Source organism: Cnephaeus nilssonii (genome assembly GCF_951640355.1).
Source record: "Cnephaeus nilssonii genome assembly, chromosome: 5".
Lineage (NCBI taxonomy): Eukaryota > Metazoa > Chordata > Mammalia > Chiroptera > Vespertilionidae > Cnephaeus > Cnephaeus nilssonii.
The window spans coordinates 14323914-14346296 of record NC_137076.1 but is presented as its reverse complement, the minus strand read 5'-3'; the positions used below and the strand labels follow the sequence as shown (position 1 = coordinate 14346296).

At 47.5% G+C, this 22383-nt stretch overlaps 1 protein-coding gene across 1 annotated transcript; it reads left to right on the top strand.

Annotated features, from left to right (window-relative positions):
* Positions 1-327: 327 nt before the first annotated feature.
* Positions 328-22348, top strand: R3HCC1 (R3H domain and coiled-coil containing 1; the record flags this gene model as incomplete). The annotated part of the gene is made up of 9 exons (XM_079772715.1): positions 328-336; positions 15016-15117; positions 15554-15681; positions 16085-16222; positions 17012-17615; positions 18623-18795; positions 20387-20457; positions 20958-21053; positions 21911-22348. 9 exons carry the CDS (start codon positions 328-330, stop codon positions 22045-22047), a joined length of 1458 nt encoding a protein of 485 aa, XP_079628841.1. The 3' UTR covers positions 22048-22348.
* Positions 22349-22383: the final 35 nt, after the last annotated feature.

Below are 22383 nucleotides of genomic sequence, written 5' to 3'. Positions count from 1 at the left end.
GCTTTACAGAGGGGTGAGTAGGTGCTGAGGGAATTTGAGGAAACCCAGACAGAATTCTCCTCCTAAAAGACTTTGCTAAGCTGGTGCCGGGACCGCCGGGCATTTGTCCAATTAAAACCCGACACACAGCAATAACAAAGGCACTGGTCTCCTACTGCTAATGCATAAGGATCAAATCCCAGCCTGCAGGAACTCACCCCCGCAGTCAGGACCAGGCCGCTGGGTAGACCTGGGCTGGTGCTCCTAATTCTGGGGACAGGGAGAATTCCCTTGGCTGCACCCCGTGATCTCGGGTCAGCTCTGCCTGGTCTGCTCTGCTCCCCCGTGATGGCGATGGTGGGTTCGGCTCCGCCTGGCCTGCTCTGCTCGCCTCGTGATGGCGATTGTGGGTCTCTTCTCTGCCTGCTCTGCTCGCTCCTGATCGCGATTGCTGGTCTCAGCTTGGCCTGGCCTGCTCTGCTAGCCCTGTGACTGCCATCGCGGGTCTCGGCTTGGCCTGGCCTCTTCGCCCTGTGATGGCGGGCGGCTTGGACCTGGGCAGGGGGCAGGGCAGCTTAGGGCACTGCCCCCTGCCACCTGCCCAGGTCCCCTTGAATCCACCGGAGGCTTAGGGCGCTGCTCCTACAGCCTGCATATGCAAATTAACCTCCATCTTTGTTGGGTTAATTTGCATACCCACTCTGATTGGCTGTGGGCATAGCGAAGGTACGGTCAATTTACATGTTTCTCTATTATTAGTGTAGATGAAAACAAGTTTGATAAACTAAAAATGACAGAACAAATTTATTTTCCTTAAACATTTAGTTCTGGTTTTACTCATATTTATTATTATTAAATATTTAATCTACATTTATAAATTTGATACATTTGATTTTCTGTTTTATTAATTGCACATTATATTGAGCATGTTGTAAAGTCACATGCAATTATAAGAAATAATACAGCCCTAGCCAGTTTGGCTTGGTGGATAGAGCATCAAGATCCATGGACTGAAGGGTCCCGGGTTCAATTCTAGTCAAGGGCACATACCTCGGTTGCAGATTCCCTGACCCTGGTCAGGGTGCCTGCAGGAAGCAACCAATTGATGTGTCTCTCTCACATTGATGTTTCTCTCTGTCTCTCCCTCTCCCTCCCACTCTCTCTAAATATCTTCTAGTGAGGATTAACAACAACAACAAAATAATAATAACACAGAGAAATCTCATGTTTCACCAAATGGTAATATCTTGCAAGCTATAGTACAATATCACAACCAAAACACTGACATTAATACAATCTACCAATCTTATTCAGATTTTCTGTTTTACTTATTCTTCTGTGTGTGTGTGTATCTAGTTATATATAACTTTATTACATGTGTAATTCCTGTATCCAATACCATGGTCAAGATATAAAACACAGGGATTCCTACTATAGTTCTTTTGGTTACAACTATGTTCCTTTCACCTTCTCTCCCCTCTTCACCTCCTGTCCTAACCACTTCAATCACTTATCTAAAAGTTTGCCTTTACAAAAAGTTTATATAAATGAAATATACTAAGTAACTTTTTAGGATTGGATTTTTTTTTCACTACGTTTTCAAATGTATGTGCAAAGTTGTTCATTGTATTTCCTATGACAATTTTGATGTCCGTAGAGTCTGTGGTGATATCTCCTGTTTCATTCCTGATATTGGTAATTTGTGTGTTCTCTCCCGCCACCCCCCCCCCCCCATTTTTATTAGAGGCTTGTCAATTTTATTTGTATTTTCAAAGTACCAGCTCTTTGTGTTATTGATTTTTTCTATTATTTTTCTGTTTTCAATTTCATTGATTTCTACCCTTGTTTTATATTTTCTTCCTTTCTGCTTTGTTTTGGGTTTATTTTGCTCTTCTTTTTCTTTTTGGTTTGATACGTTTCCATATTTCCTAATGTATGCATCTTGTGCCATAAACTTCCCTCTCAGCACTGCTTATCTATGTCCCACAAATTTGGATATGTTCTAATAATTATCATTCCATTCAATGCATTTTTTTTCATTTCCTTTGGGATTTCCTCTTTAACTCATGAATTATTTAAAAGTGTATTGTTTAATTTCCAAATGTTTGGAGACTTTCCTGTTATCTTTCTGTTATTTATCTCCAGTTTGATACCACTGTGGTCAGAGAACAAACACACTATATGATTTCAGTTGTTTTAAATTTGTGGTTTGTTTTATGTTCTAGGATATGACCTATTTTGGACTATGTTCCATGGGTATTAAAAAGAAGGTATATTCTGCTGTTGTTGGGTGGAGTGTTCTATACATGTCAATTAGATATAATTGATTAATGTTGTTGTTCAGTTCCATATCCTTGATGATTTTCTGTCAAGTTTTACTGATTATTGAGAAGGGGGAGAGAGAGAGAGAGAGAGAGAGAGAGAGAGAGAGAGAGAGAGAGAGAGAGAGAGAGAGAGAGAGAGAGAGAAGATCAAACTTTCTACCTACAATTGTGGATTTATTTATCCTTTCAGTTCTATGAGTTTTTGTTTTACATATTTTACAGTTCTTTTGTTTTGTGCTTACACATTTAGAATAGCTATGTCTTCTTAGTGAATTGAGCCTTTCATCATTATATAATGTCCTTCTCTGTCTCAGGTAATTTTCTTTACTCTGAAGTCTATTTCATCTGAAGTTAATATAGCAGCTAAGAAGGTATATTTCCTTTAATTAATGTTTGCCTGGTATCTTTTTCCATCCTTTAACTTTCAACCTGCTTATATTTTTGTATTTAAAGTAAGCTTCTTAAAGACAGCATATAGCTGAATTATGTTTTTTAATTGACATCTTTTTCTTTTAATTGGGGTATTTAGGATATTTACACTTAGTGTAATTATTGATATGTTAGGGTCTTCTTTTATATTTTGTTTTCTGTTTGTTCTCTCTGTTTTTCAGTTCTCTATTTTCTTTTTTATGCCTTCCTATAGGTTACTTGAACATTTTTTACTATTTTATTTTGATTTATCTATAGTATTTGTAATGGTTTTTTAAAATTTCTTTGTGGTTATTCTAGGTATTACATAACTTACCACAGTCTTCTGATGTTGTCATTTTATTAGTTTCAGTGAAGTATAGAAACCTTACCTCCCTTTATGTCATTTTACCCTCCTCCATTTATAATATTATACATTTTCTCCACATACATTTATAGCCACACTGTTGCAGTTTTTGCTTCAACCATCAAAGATAATTTATATTCAAAAGAAGGACAGCCTATTGTGTTCACCCTGGTTGGGTAGATCAGTTAGTTAGAACATCGTCCCGATATGCCAAGGTTGCAGATTTTATCCCTGTACAGGGCACATACAAGAAACACCAATGAATGCATAAGTGGAACAACAAATCTCTCTCTCTCTCTCATCAATAAATTTTAAAATGTCTATTGTGTTACTTATAGCTTTGCTTCCTGTGTTCTTCCTTCCTGATATTCCAAGATTCTTTCTTTTATTGTTTCCTTTCTGTATAGAGAACTTTATCTAGCCATTCTTTTAGGCTAAGTAACCTAGCAACAAAGTCTTCCTTCCTTCTTCATTCCTGAAGTATATCTTCATTGGATAAGGTTTCTGGGTTCACAGTTTCCTTCAGTACCTTAGAAAGTTATGCCACTTCTTTCTGTCCTTCCGGATTCTGATGAGAAATCCACTGTCATTCAAATAGTTTTTCCCCTGTAAGTAAGGTATGATTTTTTTTCTGACTGTTTTCAATTTTTCTCAGTCTTTAATTTTCAGAAATTTAATGATGTGTCTTAGTTTGGATTTTTGTGGTTTTGTTTTCTTCTTCTTGGTTTTTGTCTTTCCAAATGTGGAAAGTTTTCAATCATCATTTCTTCAAGTATTTTTCCAGCCTCACCCTCTTTCTCCTCTCTTTCTGGGACTCTGATAATACAAATGTTACCATATTTTTCCGTGTATAAGACGTCCCCCACTTTTCCAACCCAAAATTAAAAAATAAATATTTTAAACATAAAACAGAACACATTTTTATTTAGTAATTACCGTAGTTAATGTTTACATACCAGCACTATGATACTATGCAGCATATCACTTTATTCAGCCTCTGTTGCATTACTGCTCCCTTCATCACTATTAGTTCCAGACATATCAATTTCTTCAACTTCTATTGTATCACTGTTGTCTTCTGTGTCACTGTCCATGTATGTGAGATCATCCTCATAAACTGGTGGCATTTTCTGAGCTAACTTTGTTCATGTTCTCATGGGCAACCCTTCTCTCCTTATGAAATTGAAGCACCATTTTGCCTTTCCTGTAAAATCAACAATGTTCATTTTGCTTGCAAACATTCTTGCCTGACATTGAATAAGCTTGATTGACACACATAAGCCACTCTGGCGCTATTCTATAACCCAAGTCTTAAGCCTGTGCTCCAAGTTTGTCCATTTTGCTGGTTTTCCTCTTAAGGCCTTCTTCTTTTTTTTGGCTTCTTAAGGAGTTGTTCTTCCTGTTTTCTCCACTGTCTGATCATACACGCAGTGGGAGGAGGTCCAAATTGTCTCTCTGCAGCTCTATTTCCATGCTCTTTTGCATAGCTGTTTAGTTTGAATTTTGCAGAGTGAGACAATCACTTACCAGTATTTAGTATCTTTTTATTTTTTGACATCTTTATGGACTCAGAACGCTCCAGTCCCTGTTGCATCTGAGCACTCTCCACCTCCACCTCCAATTACAGCATCAGCTGAGGTCAGTAACAATAAGGCTCATGATTGGAGGAAGCCTGTTTGACAAGGTATGGGCAGCTACGCACCCACGCAGCTCCTTCCTCGGCTGACTTCCATGTATAAGAGGCCCCTCGATTTTCAGTCTAACAATTTTATAAAAAAACTAGGGGCCCAGTGCACGAATTCGTGCACCTTGAAGGGAACTGTGGGTCGCGAGGCGGTGGTGGGCACAGGGCAGGTCTCGGCCCATCCTCTGCACCCCTGCCTAGGCCCTCCCACCGCGGGCCCCAGTCTCCTGTCTGCCAGCAGCCCCACTCCCGCTGCCACCACTCCCAGACGCTGATGGTGCCAGCCCCGCTCACACCCGCTGATGGCGCGGAGTAATTGGGGCTGGCACCAGCAGCGGGTGTAAGCAGCAGCTGCTGCCCCAATCTCCCCTCAGGAACAAGGAGAGATGGAGAAGCCCTGAGGGGCAATTGGGCCCAGCAGCCGCTGCTCACACTCGCTGACAGTGCCCTGGATCAGGGCCGGCACTGGGGGCTGGCAGCGGGTGTGAATGGCAGCTCTGGCACCAGCAGGTGTGAGCACGGGGTGGGACCATGGACTGCGGGAGCAAAGAATTTTCAGTAACCACCAGAGGCTTGCCCTGATGACAGCGACCGGCGCCCCACCTTGGTCTGGCACCCCCGCTCACCTGCTCCACCATCCCACCACAGCTGATGCCCGCCATGTTCCACACTCTGCCCCCTGCTGCCAACAATCTTCTGTGCATGCCCCCTTGTGGTCAGCACACATAATAGCTACTGGTTGTTCTGCTTTTCAGTCTATTTGCATATTAGGTTTTTATATATATAGACTAGAGGCCCAGTGCATGATTGAATCATGCACGTGTAGGGTCCCCTACACGCTTTTGCTTTTGATCACGGGGAGCTGGGTGCCTGTCCGCTAGTGCACCAGGCCTTTTAGAAGCCTCCAGCGCGGCGGAGGCTTCTGAAAGGCCTGGTGTCTGAGCGGAAAGGCATCCAGCTGCCACGCTTTTGCTTTTGATCGCGGGGAGTTGGGTGCCTGTCTGCTGGTGCACCAGGCCTTTCAGAAGCCTCCAGCGCGGCGGAGGCTTCTGAAAGGCCTGGTGTCTGAGCGGACAGGCATCCAGCTGCCACGCTTTCACTTTCGATCGCTGGTGGTTGAGCGGAAAGGCATCCAGCTGCCACACTTTTGCTTTTGATCGCGGGGAGCTGGGTGCCTGAGCGGACAGGCACCCAGCTCCCACGCTTTTGATGGTCCGTGGCCACTGAGGGGGGCTACCCTGCTGTTGAGAGGCGCAGGGGGCGGGACTCCCACCCCCTGCGCCTCTCAACGGCCGCTGAGGGGGGCTGCTGCGGACACCTGGCTACCCTGCCGTTGAGAGGCGCAGCTGGGTGTCCGCGCAGGCCCCCTCAGCGGCCGCGGATTTGGCCTCGATCTGGCCGTTGAGAGTCGCAGGGGGCGGGAGTCCTGCCCCCCTCAGTGGCAGCGGATCCGTGCCTCTCAATGGCCGGATAGGCCACCCCGAGTCCCGCCCCCCAGCCTCCCACCGCCCAATCGTGGGCGTAGCGGAGTGATGGTAATTTACATTTTACTCTATTATTAGATAGGATAGCGTCTTATACATGGAAAAATACAGTAAATCTGTTGTAGTTCCACAGATCCCTTAGTCTCTGTTCATTTTTGTTTTCAGTTTATTTTCTCTTTTGCTGTTCAGTTTTGGTAATTTCTATTGTTCTACCAGTTCACAGGTTCTTTTCTTTCCCCGTTCCATTCTGCTAGTGAGCTTCTTATTTCAGTAATTGTATTTTTTCCATTCTAAAATTACCTTCTTATATCTTCTTTACATTTTCTATGGCTTTGCTAAAACTTGTTTTTCATTTATTCCAAGTATGTTCATAATTGCTTGTTGAAGCATATCTATCATGGATGCTCTAAAATATTTGTCAGATAATTTAACATTTCTGGCATCTTGTCGTCTGCATGTATTGATTGTCTTTTTTCATTGAGTCTGAGATCTGCCCAGTTCTTGGTATCACAAGTTATTTTTTGTTGAATCCTGGACATCTTGGGTGTTAGGAGGCTCTGGATCTTATTTATATCTCTGGCTATGTTCTCTCTCTCTGGCACCACTCCAGCAGGGGGCTGGGAGGAATTGCCTTGGAATTGCCAGGTGGAGGTTAAAGTCCAGGTTTCCCAACGGAGGGACTCTTCATTACTGCTGAGTGGGAGTGGGAATTCTGGCTTTACTTTAGGCCTCCATGGATACTTTCCTGAGTAGGAGGGGTAGAAGTGCCTTGCTGTTGTTCCCAGCGTGGCCTCCACAGACACCATGGGGTGGGGGTAGCCTCTTGACCTCTGGGTGATGGCAAAAACCCTACTGTCCACAAGGCCTCATCGGACAGCACTCCAGTGAGGAGGGCAAAGGGGATGGTGCCATTTTATTGCTGTGTGGGGTGGAAGTCAGGCTCTCCCCCCTGACTTCAGACTCTGCAGGCAGGGGTTGGGACTCTTTACTGCTTTGAATGCAGGGAAGTCCTAGCTCCCTTCTTGACCTTCTCTGACATCATCTTGGTGGGAAGGTTGTGACTCATCATTACAACCTGGTGAGGGTGACAGTCTAGGTTTCTACCTGGCCTTTGTGGTGTGATGGAGATGATGTTTGGCTGTGGCAGAGCAGTTATTGTCTGTGTTCTGTCATGCTACCCTGCACCTTTGACTACATAGAAAAAGGCTTTTGTTGGGGTGGTGTTATTTTTGGTTTGTGTCCATTGGTATTTCTGGGTTGCTGGCTTCTTCAAGATCCAAGTCTGGAAATTTGAGGCATAAAAAACACACCCAGGAACCTTACCACTTTGTTGTTCCTTGGAACCCAAGGTCCCTAGCTGGTCTGCTTTCTTCTCTCCAACTTTCAGAGTCTCCTTATGTTTGTTTTATACATAATGTCCAGTGTGTTTAGTTGTGTTTAGTGGAAGGCATAGGGAAATGTATGTTTACTCCATCTCCCCAGAAGCCATGATTTTCTTCTTATACATACCAATGGATGACCCAGCAGGCTATGAAGTAAATCTTCCTTTGTGCTGTAGTTAAACAACTCTTGTCGATCTTAAAATAATGTGAATCCAGTTCTCTTTAATATTATAATATTTTTAACAAACATCATCAAATTCTCCTACATCTGCCCATTGAAAATTGTAAGTCTGAGATCTATTTCACTTTTTAAATTAGAATTACCAACTAATGTGTGAGATTATACAATTACAACTAGAGGCCTGTTGCATGAAGATTCGTGCAAGAATAGGCTTTCCTTCCCCTGGCTGCTGGCACTGGTTTTCCTCTGGCACCTGGGACCCAGGCCTTCGCTCCTGCTGCCACCTTCCGCCTTCGCTCTGGCCGGAGCCTTCAGTGTTCGCTCCGGCCAGAGCACCACTCCTGTAGCTCCCTCCACCCCCTCCCCTCCCCCTCATAGCAGGTGTCCTCCCCCACCCGGCTGCTCCGTGCCTGCATATGCAAATTAACCCACCACTTTGTTGGGTTGATTTGCATACTCACTCCTGATTGGCTGGTGGGTGTTGCAGAGGTACAGTCCATTTGCATATTTCTCTTTTATTAGTGTAGATGACCTTTAATAACAAACATAAACTGGATATTCTTAAACTTAACCTTAAACATGAAGACACTAGTTTGTCATCTCAAGCCAGCTGAAGTTACTGGGTTGACAGTTCAATGCCTCTATTACCATCTCAGGCAGGTGGAGGTGGCTTAGAGGAGACATGGCACTGGGACAAAGTCTGCAGAGCTGCAGGTGCCACGGCGATCCTGCCCATAGCAAGGAAAGGTGCACTGGGCTATAGGGTCACTATGGCAGCAGGGGACTGTCGGCCCATCCTTTCAGATAGGACTGTTTGCAACCCATGTCCCTGCATTAAATCCTCTCATGCTCTTTCAACCGTACTCCCTGTTTCAGATAAAATTCTACAGCACACACCTAGCATTCTTCTCCAACTGGCTGATTCATCTAATTTATTGAGTTCCTGACTTCTGAGTCTGTCTATTGGCCACAATGTCCAGGCAATTCTAATGCCATTCTAAAGGTGGAAAATCTTAATTTTTGTGCTGTTTAGTGGCAGTCAAGCTAGATCTGGATTTGAGTGAGTTCCCAACCTAGGGAAGACCTCAGATTATTCTCCTACAATAAAGGGTACACTCTCCATCAGAAGTGGCTGCTATGAAGCTTAAATACATGCAGTTTATATGGATGGCAAGCTTTACATAACCAGTAGTTTTCTTTATTTTCACAAGTCTTTACTCCGTGCCACTGATTTGTTTTTAGTATCATCGGCTCTAATTTCTGCTGCTTCTGTGATGAACATGATTGCCTCTTTTACATCTTCCCATGGCTCTGACAGTTCTTTCATCTCAATCTGCTGGCTTATCCATTGTGACACAGAAATCAGGCTTTCTCTTATTTCCTTGGGAATGTGAAGCAGTTAACTGAAAATTTCTCCTCCCCACCCCACAAGAGAATCTTCCAATGCACTCTTATCCTCTATCTTTTTTCTGCTATGCTTTTTTTATTTGTTGCTGTAGAATTCTGCATATCCTGTGTGCTGCTTTTTTGTTCTGCTTATTTTCCTCTGAATGAGGACCACCCTATCTTCACCTGCTATTTGTCCGTACATAATGTGGGTAGATGCGTTCTGGTCCCTTCCGCATCTATTTAGGCACCCCAGTGTGGAGGTCTTCGGTACAGCCTCTGAGTTACCTGAAGACGCTGTGGTAGGAACAGGGTTCATGGGCAGCCTTTCTCTGAGAACTTTGCTTCTTCTTTTTATTTTTTATTTTTTAGGAGAGAGTGGAAGGAAGTTTGGAGGAAGAGAAAAACATTGATGTGAAAGAGAAACATCCACATATACCCCAACCGGGCCAGGGATTGAACCTGCAACCCAGGTAACTGCTCTTGACCAGGAATCGAACCTGCAACCTTTCGGTGCTCAGGCCGACACTCTAACCACTGAGAAACACCGGCCAGGGATGGAGAACTTTGTTTCTGAATGTGTTGAATTCCTCTCTCGTGGACCAGCTCCAAAGAGGTGGAGGTGTGGCTTGTTTCCTGGGTTTTAGGTTTGCCCCTCCATTTTGAGGTGAGACAGTGACTTTGTTGAGAAAGCTGGGCCTTTGTTTTTGAATCAGCATGCATATTTCTCCCAGGCTGCATCTGGTCCACAACTTCTTTTTTTAAGTATATTTTTATTGATTTCAGAGAGGAAGGGAGAGGGAGAGAGAGATAGAAACATCAATGATGAGAAAGAATCATTGATTGGCTGACTTCTGCATGGGGATCAAGCCCACAACCCAGGGGATCAAGCCCGCAACCCAGGCACATGCCCTTGACTGGAAATGAACCCAGGACCTTTCAGGCCGCAGGCCCATTCTCTACCCACTGAGCCAAACCAGCTAGGGCATGGTCCACAGCTTCTAACCGGGCTTGCCTCTGAGGCTCACACCTCTCAATCAGGAAAGCCTGGTTGTTAGCGCCATTGTATGGACACTCAGCATTCTCTCAGGTCTGCTCCCACTTTGATTAAGCCAGCATGGAGTGTGGGTGGGGCTGGCAGAGTCAGAACCCAAGTGGGTGGCCCATGTCCTCCTGCTGCCCTCTCATCCTCTGTCCCCTGTCCCCAGGGGCTGGATGCCCCTCCAGGATGGCGGCGTGGGGCCGGGGACCTGTCAAGTCTTCAGAATCAGCTCTCACGGTCATGCCTCCCCACCTAGAGGCTCATCACTTGACTCCCTGAGTTCTCTTTGCACTTGGTCTTGTCTTTAGTCTAGGTCCTTTTTCTTCTTGAAAAAATTATTGGAAAGATAGTTTTTGTAAATGTGATATAATACCACCATCATTTTTAGAAATACTCTGTGAAAAGCTGCAAGGGGGCAAAATGCACCATAATTGTTCCCTTTTTTTCTGTCCCCAGCCTCTTGTCCCAGCTGGACTTTCGAGTATACTCTTCCCCTGACCTCACCCTCATATCCTACCAAAGAGCCCACTCAGGCTATCCTACCCCTGAGGGTCCTAGACCTGGAACTTAAATGCTGGAAGCTCAGGGCCCTGCTTGGCTCTAAGCTTCTGAATTCAGGATGGTCAAGGGGATTACGGTTCAGCACCTTTCAGAGAACAGTAGGATGGATTTCAACTTTGGTCTCCTAGGTTATTATAGCCCCTTGTCCCATGGCAAGAATTGCAAGCCCTATTTAAGATGGGTGCCCGAGTTTTTTCTGGATGTAGCTAGGTAGTATAATTTGATGGCCTGAAAATCACCATGTGAGTGGCTACCCTGCCTGTCACCCACAAGGCTGGGACACCTTGTAAGTGACCCTTTGATGTGGTTTGGACCTCTTTGCAGGTTCCATCAATGAGGAAGGGAAGTGATGCACAAAGGTAGAGAAATATTTGGTGCCCACTTAAATGCCCCAATCAAAAGAGATAAGGTAGCTGAATTGGATAAGAAAACAAGATGCATTTATGCACATACTGTCTACAGGAGACTCACCTCAGAATGAAAGATATACACAGACTAAAAGTAAAGGGATGGAAAAGGACATTTCACGCAAATGGAAAGGGAATAAAAGCTGGGATGGCAATACTTATATCTGAAAAAAAAACAAAACAGGCTTTATAACAAAGGCCATAGTAAGAGACGAAGGAGGACACTATATAATGATAAAGGGAGTAATCCAACACGAGGATATAACCCTTGTAAACATTTATGCACCTAACATATGAACACCTAAATGTGTAAAGCAAATCTTGATGGACATAAAAGGAGAGATTGACAGTAATACAGTCATAGTAGGGGATTTTAACACCTAATTGACATCAATGGATAGATCTTCCAGACAGAAAATCAACAAGGAAACAGCAGCCTTAAATGACACATACTAGATCAGATGAATTTAACTGGTATCTTCAGAGCATTTCACACCTAAGTAGAGAATATATATTCTTTTCACATGCACATGGAAAATTTTCTAGGAGAGACCACATGTTAAAACACAAAACAAGTCTCAATAAATTTAAGAAGATTGAAATCATATAAAGTATCTTCTCTGACCATAATGGTATTAAACTAGAAATTAATCACAAGAAAAAACACACAAACATATGGAGGCTAAATAACATGCTACTAAACAATGAATGAGTTAACAATTAGATCAAGGAAGAAATCAAAAGATACCTTGAAACAAATGAAAATGAACACACAACAACCCAAAAGCTATAGTTCACAGCTTAAATAATGCTAAGGGGAAACTCATAACAATACAGGTATCCTCAACCAATGAGAAATATCTCAAACAATCTAACTTTATACTTAAAGGAACTAGAAAAAGAACAACAAACAAAGCCCAAAGTGAGTAGAAGGAAGGAAATAATAAAGATCAAAGCAGAAATAAACAAAATAGAGTCTTTAAATAAACAGCAGAAAAGATCAATGAAACCAAGAGTTGGTTCTTTGAAAAGATAAACAAGGTTGACAAACCATTAACAAGAATTATGAAGAAACAAAGAGAGATGACCCAAATAAATAAAATCAGAAAAGAAAGAGGAGAAGTAACAACTGACACCAAAGAAAACAAAAGATTGTAAGAAAACATTACGAACAACTACATGTCAACTAATTGGACAATCTGGAAGAAATGGATAAATTCCTAGAAATATACAGTCTTCTAAAACTGAATCTAAAAGAAACAGAAAATCTGAATAGACAGGTTACAAGTAGTGAAATTGAAGCAGTAATAAAGAAAAAAAAATTCTCAACAAACAAAAGTCCTGGATCAATGGCTTCACAGGTGAATTTTATCAAACATTCAAAGAAGAACTAACATCTATCCTTCTCAAACTCTTTCATAAAATTCAAGAGGAGGGAAGACTCCCAAGCTCATTTTATGAGGCCAGCATTATCCTAATTCTAAAACCAGATAAAGACACACCAAAGAAAGAACATTATAGGTCAATATCCCTGATAAACATAGATGCAAAAACCCTCAACAAAATATTAGCAAACAGGATCCAGCAATACATTAAAAAGATCATACACCATGATCAAGTGGGATTTATTACTGGGATACAAGGTTGGTACAATATCTGCAAATCAATAAACATGATACATTGCATAAGCAAAATGAAAAACAACAACACATGATCATTTCAATAGATGCAGAAAAAGCATTTGATAAAACCCAGCACCCATTTATGATTAAAAACAAACAAACACAAAAAAACACCAACTCTTGGCAAAATGGGAACAGAGGGAACATATCTCAATATAATAAAGGCCATATATGACAAACCCACAGCCAACATCATACTCAAAGGGGAAAAACTACAAGCATGTTCCTTAAGATTGGGAACAAGACAGGGATGTCCGTTTTCACCACTCTTATTCAACATAGTACTAGAAGTGCTAGCCAGAGCAATCAGAAAAGAAGAAGAAATAAAAAGCATCCAAATTGGAAAGGAAAAAGTTAAACTGTCATTATTAGCAGATGACGTGATACTGTACATAGAAAACCCTAAAGATTCCACCAAAAACTTACTAGAACTGACAAATGAATTCAGTAAAGTAGGAGATATAAAGCAAATATTCAGAAATTGGTTGCATTTTTACTCACCAATAATGAACTATCAGAAAGGGAAATTAAGAAAAGAATCCTAGCCCTAACTGGTTTGGCTCAGTGGATAGAGCGTCGGCCTGCAGACTGAAGGGTCCCAGGTTTGATTCCGGTCAAGGGCATGTACCTTGGTTGCAGGCCGTCCCCAGTAGAGAGTGTGCAGGAGGCAGCTGATTGATGTTTCTCTCTCATCCATGTTTCTAACTCTCTATCCCTTTCCCTTCTTCTCTGTAAAAATCAATAAAATATATTTTAAAAAGAACTTGAAAAAGAAAAAGAAAACAATCCTATTCACATTTGCTTCAAAAAGAATAAAATACCCAGGAATAAATTTAACCAAGGATGTAAAAAACCTGTACTCAGAAAATTATAAGACACTGAAGAACGAAATTGAAGAAGCATATAATGTGTTCATGGATAAGAAGAATTAACATATTAAAATGTCCAGCCGAAACCGGTTTGGCTCAGTGGATAGAGCGTCGGCCTGCGGACTGAAAGGTCCCAGGTTCGATTCCGGTCAAGGGCATGTGCCTTGGTTGCGGGCACATCCCCAGTGGGGGGTGTGCAAGAGGCAGCTGATCGATGTTTCTCTCTCATCGATGTTTCTGACTCTCTATCCCCTCTCTCTTCCTCTCTGTAAAAAAAAAAAATCAATAAAAAATATATATATTAAAAAAAAATTTAAAATGTCCATACTACCCAAAGCAATCTATAGATTCAAAGCAATTCCTATCAAGATACCAATGGTGTATTTCACAGAACTAGAACAAATATTCCAGAAATTAATATGGAACCATAAAAATCCCTGAATAGTAACAGCAATCTTGAGAAAGAAGAACAAAGTTGTCGGAATCATGTTACCTGATATCAAACTATACTACAAGGTCATAGTAATAAAAAACATCATGCTACTGGCATAAAAAAGAGACATACAGATCAATGGAACAGAATACAGAGCCTAGAAATAAACTCACACCTTTGTAGTCAAATGATATTTGACAAGGAGGCAAAAACATACAAAGGGGTAAAGGTTGTCTATTCAATAAATGGTCTTGGGAAATTGGACAGATACGTGTGAAAAAAATGAAACTCGGCCACCACAAGAATAAATTAAAAACGGATTAACGACTTAAATGTTAGACTTGAAACCATAACAATCGTAGAAGAAACCAAAGACAGTAAAATCTCGGACATTTCTCATAGCAATCTTTTTCCCGGTCTCTCTCCTAGGGCCAGGGGAAAAAAATAAACAAATGGGGGGATAAATGGTGATGGATGGAGACATGGGGTGGTGAGCACACAATACAGTATACAGACGATGTGGAATTGCACCTGAAACCTGTATAATTTTGTTAACCAGTCTCACCCCAATAATTCAATAACAAGGAATAAGAAAAGAAGAGAGAAATGTTTTTGGTGCCCAGAAACTTCCTTTCTCTTTATTACTGTTACTCCCCTAGGGAGGGAAACAAGGAACCGGAAAATCTGGTACCCGCAAGACCTATATAGGTGCCACTCAGAAGTGTTGGCTGGATTTAGAACACAGAGAGCGCTCAGGGGCAAAAAAAAATAATAATCAATTACACGCCCTCTGCTATTGGTGCGATGCCTCCCCCGGGCCGCGCAGTGGCGCTGCGCCTCCGTCGAGGCCCAGGCTGTTGTCGGGCGCGAAGGGGCGCGCAGACTTCTGGGGCTCCTCCGACTGGCGGTTGCGAACAGCGCGGCTGCGGTGAGGGCTGCGGTGAGTGCGGCGGGCGGGCCTGGGGCGGGTGCCCTCCTTCGCGCCGACCCGCGCCCTCCGGGCCCCTGGCTCCAGGCTGGGGAGGGCCGACCGCGCCCCCCAGCAGGCTCGAGGCGGCCCCGGCCCTCCCTAGAGCCAGTGAGCTTGGGGCGAGCGCGCGCAGCTTGGGCACAAAGGCCCCCCGCAACATCGGGCTCGCGTGCGGGGGCAGCGTGCTCCAGCGGGGGCGGGGGCCCCTCCCGTGCCCAGCCGCTGTGGTGCCGGGAGACCGGGACACGTTCCTTCCCCACCTCGGAGCCTGCTTCTCTGTTGTCGGAGAAGAGACCTGGTCCGCGATGCCCCCGAGTCCCTTGCAGCGCCGACACTGCGGGCTCGGAGGGGCTGGGTCTGTGCTCTGATCCTGCCCCTGGCCGTCTGCCCACAGGCTCTCCCACCCATCACCCTGGCCCTCCTTTGCTTGGATGGCGTCTTCCTCTCCCCGACGGAGAATGACTTTGTGCGCCGCGTCCAGGAAGAGCTGGACCGCTTCCTGCTGCAGAAGCAGCTGTCCAAGTAAGAGTGTTGGAGGGGCCCGCCCTGCTGCCAGGAAGGGCCGCGTGCACCCCGCCCCTCGGCCCCTGCCCCAGTGGTGCGTCCAGGGTAACGGGCCTGCAGTTGTCTTTGACCTTGGCCTTTAGGTTTCCCGATCTGCACTCTGGCCTCTCCCAGATGCAGTTTTCGTCTGTAATTCTGAGCATTACCTGGAGACTGAAGGGGTCCAGCACAGGAATGGGGACAGGACGGTAACTCCCTGTGATAACCTCTATGCGCAGGTCCTTTGCAGTCAGCTTGAGGCTCAAAGGGGCAGAGGCAGCCTGATGTTAGGCCACCTTTAAACTGGGAGGGCACCTGGGGGGGTCAGGCCTCAGAGGCTGCGCCTGGAGCCCCTGCTCAGCACTCCTCTGCCCCTTCCCAGGGTACTTCTTTTCCCCCCACTCTCCAGTCGCCTTCGGTACCTGATCCATAGGACGGCAGAGAATTTTGATCTTTTGAGCAGCTTCTCTGTGGGGGAAGGCTGGAAGAGGAGGACCGTCATCTGTCACCTGGACATCAGGTGTGTACCACACTGCCTCCGAGGGCCCTCAGTGGTTCCTTGTGGGGGTGGGCAGGTGAGTCATCTGATCGGCCTCTGGGAGGAGGGAGTGCAAGGGGGTGGGGGACGGCTTGTCAGGAAACTGGGGCAAGGAGCCCCCGGCTGCTGCCTCTACCCTCAGCCTCAGTTGCTTAAAGTCAGCGGTGCCTGTTTCGGTAGTGGAGTAGATGTGCATTGTTTGTGGAGTTCATTTAACAAATTCAGCTATAGTGTTGGGCCAAAAGAGAGAGAGAGCGCGCGAGAGAGAGCAAGATAGAGAGAGAGAGAGAGCACGCAGTTTAAGCAATGAGGGTGCCCCAGAGGCCATGGAATGAATGTGAGAAGCACATCTGAGCCTTCACTCATCTCGGTGTCCATGTGCATTTCTTAGGATCTTATGATGACTAGGAGCCCAGTGTTTGATTTCTTTTTTCTTTTTTTTCTTTTTTGGGGTTGCCAAAAGCTGGGATCGAACCATGTTTAATACTTTCCTAATACCACCAGGTATTTACCTGGTACATAACGGAAGGTTCGGCCATCTCTAATGCACTTTAAACACTGGAGGGAGAGCTTGGCTGCTTGGGGCTACTTCAGAGATAGCGTTCAGCCTCTGCTAGGATGCCTTCCTAAGGCATTTTCAGGGGTGGTTTTGGCGTAGGGTTTTGCCTAATGCTGAATTGAGAGCCTCAGGCCTTGAAGGGCAGGTCGCTCCAGTAGATCATCTTCCTTGGGGCCCAGACATGCTCTGATTACCTTCTGTTCCTGCTTCAGGTTACCCAGTTCGGACGGACTCTCTGGCCCCTGCCGCCCGCCTGCCTCCCACCCTAGCAAGTCCCGAGGGCCTTGGCCCCCCTCAAACCAGGGACCGGCTGCTGGCCTCCGAGGGGCGCGGGCAGGTGGGGGGCGGGGGCATCGAGGACGCAAGCCGGACAAGGCTTTGTACGTGCCTCGGGTACTGCGCAGGCCAGAAGAATGGGCGCTCACCCCTACCCCGGGGCACAAGGTTGACATTCCTGCTGGCAGACTCCTGGAAGAGCCTGGAGATGTTGGTGCTGGGGACCCCAGCTCCGCCCAGGAACCTCCCGTGTTGATAACTCAGACAACAGAGGACCTGCAGGGCCCCGGCCCGCCATGCGAGAATGAGCAGCTGCAGGACCCAGGGGGAACTGAGCCCTCGGGGCCTGGGAGCCACTCAGGGACGGGAGACAGCCCGGAGAAGGCCACACAGCTTTTGTCCGGTGCGCAGCTGGACTTGGAGGAGGGGAATGGGAGTGAGCTGGAGAAGAGTGTGGCAGCAGAGGAGGAAGAGGAAGAGGTGGAAGTTGAGGGGCCTGGCAGCTTCTCCGAGGAAGATTACAGTGAGCTGCTGCAGGAGGTGATGAGCTCTTAAGGCCGGAAAAGGGAGGGCAGAAGTGAGGTGGGTGCAGTCCTGGGTGGCTGGGACCAAGGGTTATGGAAGGGTGGGGCACGTGCTGGCTGAGCTGGCTGAGAAAGGCCGTGTGTTGGGTGATAGGGTCCCTGAGGAGACATAGAGGTAAAGCACGGGGCTTTGGCCCAAAGGAGTCATGACTGATACCGTGAAGGGAGGAGGCACATGCATATTGGGTCAGGGGTATGGATTTGGGCCCCAGCTCAACCACATAGGAGCTATTTGACTACAGGCAAGTCCTTTTGCTTTTCTGAGTCTCAGTTTCCTCATCTGAAAAGCAGGTGATAATACCTCCTTTACAAAGTAGCAGATAGGAGGTATGTGGACTTGGCTTTGTAAGGAACTACAGATGTTGGTCATGAAAATTATAGACTGCAGATGTTGGTCATGATTTTTTTTTCTTCCGCCTGAAGCTTTGTCTTACAAATCTTGTTTGCTTGGAACAGTGTCTCCCTGAGACTGGCTGTGGTGTTCAGATGGGAGGGCAGGTGTGTTTTATTGCTATTTTATAGGTGAAGGATGGAGACCAGAAAGTCTTGCTTAATATCACGTCATTCAGGAGGGAAGGAAAGATCCTGGACTTGCCCAGCCCTGTCTCTACTGACTGTGCATCTTTGGGCAGAATTACTTAATTCCTTGACTTACCGTGTCCCCTTCTGTGAAGCAGATATACAGAATAGAACTTTCAGGATTCTATGAAACATAATGTGTGGGTGCCAGTCACCCAGTGGGGACTCCTTAAAAGTTCCCTCCCCCAATACCAGCCCTTCTCCATCTTCCACTCCAATATGCTGCCTTTCCTAGGCTCCTGCCAGGTGTGGCTCCCACGGGAACCCACCCTAACACTCCCCCCTGCCCACCCAGAAGCCTGCAGGACTCTGTGTGGGTTTGCAGGCAGTTGTGTGGAGCCCTGTGCCAGAGCTCGCCTGGCTAAAAGGCCTGATCTCACCCAGATAACGGACAACCTGACGCAGAAGGAGATTCAGGTGGAGCAGGTCCATGTGGACACATCCTCCCTCGCAGAGGAGCAGCCCGGAGAGCAGGACTTTGCCCACGTGGTGGAGATCTACGACTTTGACTCGGCACTCAAGACTGAGGACCTGCTGGCAGCATTTTCCGAGTTCCAGTGAGTACAGGCCAGGTTCCGGGGAGACAGAGGAGGCGGGGTGCTCCCTCTAGAGAGGAGCTAGGACACGCCTTTGTTGTTGGGCCCCTCTCCCGGTGCCCAGCCATCTAGAAAGGAAGGCAGAAAGTAGATGCCAGTGTTGTGGGCTCCATACTCTGGGCAGTTCAGCCTACTGGCCGTGCGGGGGAAGAGGAGAGCGATTTTCGGTTGTAGGTGGTTGGTGTGTTCTAGAGGCCCTAGAGCTGGTGCTGTTGGCACATGCAGCACCCTTGCATGCCACATGCCTGCCAGGCCCAGTGGGGCCCTCCACCTGATGCAGGACACAGGCAGCGCCCCCTTCACCTCCTTGTTCCACATCCCAGCTACCCAGTCAGTCTGTCAACAGAATGAGGGCCATCTCCGTGCAGGAACGGAGTCTGGGGAAGAAACGGGGTGGAAATGGGAGCCGAAGGGATATGCCCAGAGAAAAGACTTCTGTTCCCCCAAATTCCTTAACTCCAATGCCAGTCTTCTTTTTTTAATGCTCATTTTCCTTTCTCCAGTCCCCCTTCTCTTTTCCTACATATGCTTTTAAAAATCCCTTTCCTGCCCTAGCCGGTATGGCGCAGTGGATAGAGCATAGGCCCCCGAACTAAAGGATCCTGGGTTCAATTCCAGTGAAGGGCACGTACCTCGGTTGCAGGTTCCATCCCCAGCCCTGTTTGGGGTGCATGCGGAAGTCAACCAATGGATGCGACTCTCACATGGGTGTTTCTCTCTCTCTGTCTCTCCCCCTCCCTTCCACTCTCTAAAAGTCAACGGAGCCCTAGTGGATAGAGCAGGTTTTGCTCAGTGGATAGAGCGTCGGCCTACGGACCAAAGGGTCCCAGGTTCAATTCCAGTTAAGGGCCCGTACCTTGGTTGTAGACTCTTCCCCGGCCTGGAGGCAACCAATGGATGTGTTTCTCTCACATGGATGGTTCTCTCTCTCTTTCCCTCTTTCTTCTACTCTCCTCAAAAACCAATGGAAAAATATCCTCAGGTGAGGATTAACAAAAATAAGTAAATGAATAAATAAAAACCCCTTTTTCCACGTGGCCAACCTGGGGCATCTGTGACTTCCCCAGGCAGCGTAGCCTTGGCCCGCAGAGAAGCTGGGGTGGGAGCTGCTGTGTGGCCTCAGACTCTGCTGCTTGCCTGAGCACAGGGAGGAAAGTTGATCGGGAGCAGAAACGCAAACATGCGTATTTTAGGTCCTGTCCCTTGTCCCTACACACAACCCTTTTGTCTCCAGCCTCAGACCCCACGCCCTTGGGGGCTGTGCCAACGCCAGTAGGAGCCTTCATCACCCTTGGTGTTGTGTCTTTGAGTCCTCTCAGTCCTGGCTTTGCCAGGCCCAGGAGTAGGGACCCACCCGACCAGCGGGTGGTTTGTCTTGCTGAAGCCAACCACATGGTCTTCAGAGAAGGTCTGTTGGGAATGATGGTCTCCTTCCCCGAGGAGATGGAACCTGTCTTGGGCTCATAGTGTTGTGGACTGGAGGTGGGAGGGGTCTTCCTTTGGCAGAAAGGGTTTTGCCCTTTGCTTTCATAACCTCTCTTCCCCGTCTCAGAGAGAAGGAGTTCAAGATTCAGTGGGTGGACGACACGCATGCACTCGGCGTCTTTCCCTGCCTGGCCTCAGGTAGGCGGCTTCACGTGGGCCCTGCCCTTTCTCTGTCACTGACCAGGGAGGGCCCTGGTCCCCCTGGTGTAGACGGCCGTGTCCAGGTGCAGCCCACTCCCAGCCCTGATGCGGAGTCCAGGGAGCAGGGTGGGCTCCGGGCCAGGCAGTCACAGCCTTTCCCATTCGCGTCAGTGCCCTCCGTCCAGAGGTGTTGGGTGCAGGTCACGCTGAGCACGTGTCACAGGCCAAGCCCTAGGTGCTTCACGTGTCGAAAGTGCTGTTTTTTTAGGTCTAAAGCAGCACAGGGCGGAGGGTGGAAGCTGGGCTTGCAGGTTTGCCCTCTGAGAGCACCAGGGGCCGTGCAGGCATGTGGGGCGGGGACGGGGGCGGGTGGGCAGCTGGCACAGTGGCCTCCAGGCAGCCCTGTCCCTGGGCTTTGGGTGGTTTGTGTGCTCCTGGGCCCTGAGGGGGCCTTTCCAGGAAGAGGAGAGGATGGCCCAGATGTTTTCTTTCCACAGCTGCTGAAGCCCTGACCAGGGAGTTCTCAGGGCTCAAGATCCGGCCCCTCACGCAGGGAAGCAAGCAGTCAAAGCTGAAAGCCTTGCAGAGGCCAAGTAAGGGAGCGGCTGTCCCGCTGGGGAGGCCGTGTGCGTCGGTCAGTCCCCCTCGTTCAGCTCTCTGCGTTAGGACCCCTGAGCTCAATGGCCAGTGGGGTGCTGCTCCCACTCCCGGGTGCCGGGGACGCCCAGCAGGCGTGTGCCAGCTGCCCTGTTCGGGGCTTGCCCTCCCACTCACACCTGCTCAGGGAGAAGCTGGGTCTTTTCCGCAAGTCTGTGGGAACCATGTTGAGCAGGGGGGTAAAAAGAGTCCGTCCTGCGTGTGATCCTGGCTTTGTCACTTATTTAAGCTGACCTTGAGTGAGCCACCTAATGCGTGTGAGTTGGTTTCTTTCCCTGTAAAATAAGCAGATCATACAGAGTATGCAGGAGGCGTAAATAAAAGAGCCTGGCACACCTGCCAGGAGAGGCATACAAAAGGTGCCAAATAAATGACGGCTTCTCCCCGGCCCCTTCTCCTTCCAGAAAGCATGATGGGCACTTGTAGAGGCCAGCACCGGCCCAGGAGAGGCCTGCCGACGCCAGCCACTCTGTGGATCGTGTGGCCTTTGCCCCGTGCTTCTGGGGGACAATAAATGCCCTGTCCGTCCAAGAGCTCTAGGAGTCCCACCCTGACGTGACTTCCCTCCCGAACGGCCCTACAAAGCAGGGAGGTGTCCCGTGCCGGTGGAGAAACAGGCAGGGCACAGAGAGGTGGCAGGGTTAGGCCAGGACCCGGCAGCCCGAGGCGGGCCCCGCTGCGGGCACACTGGTCCTAGAGGTTGGCTCAGATGGCCGCTGAGGCTGCTGTTGCTGGGAGGAGAGGGGGCCATGGTCTTGAATTCGAGTCCCTACCCCACGGGGTTTCCTTTCAGAGGTCCTGCGCCTGGCGAAGGAGAGACCACAGACAAGTACAGCAGTGGCCCGGAGGCTGGTGGCCCGGGCCCTGGGGCTTCAACACAACAAGAAAGAGCGGCCCGCTGTTGAGTCTCCTACCTCCCCGAGGCCCTGAGGGGCCCAGCCAGCCTGGATCAACACCCCGTGACAAGCTGGTACCTCAACACCACAAGCCTTTACGGAGCAGCCCTGAGCTCCCGTTGGAGCGTCACTGTGGGGCGTGGTGGGCTTCAGTTTGGTCTACTTCCAGAAGTTGAGAAAAAATAAACACTTAAGTTCTCATAAACTGCCCTGGCTGGTGTTGCTCAGTGGTTAGATCGTCAGCCTGCATGCCGAAGGGTCATGGGTTTGATTCCCAGTCAAGGGCACCTACCTGGGTTGCAGGGTCCATCCCTGGCCTGGCCGGGGAGCATGTGGGAGGCAACCAGTAGATGTTTCTCTCTTTCCCCCT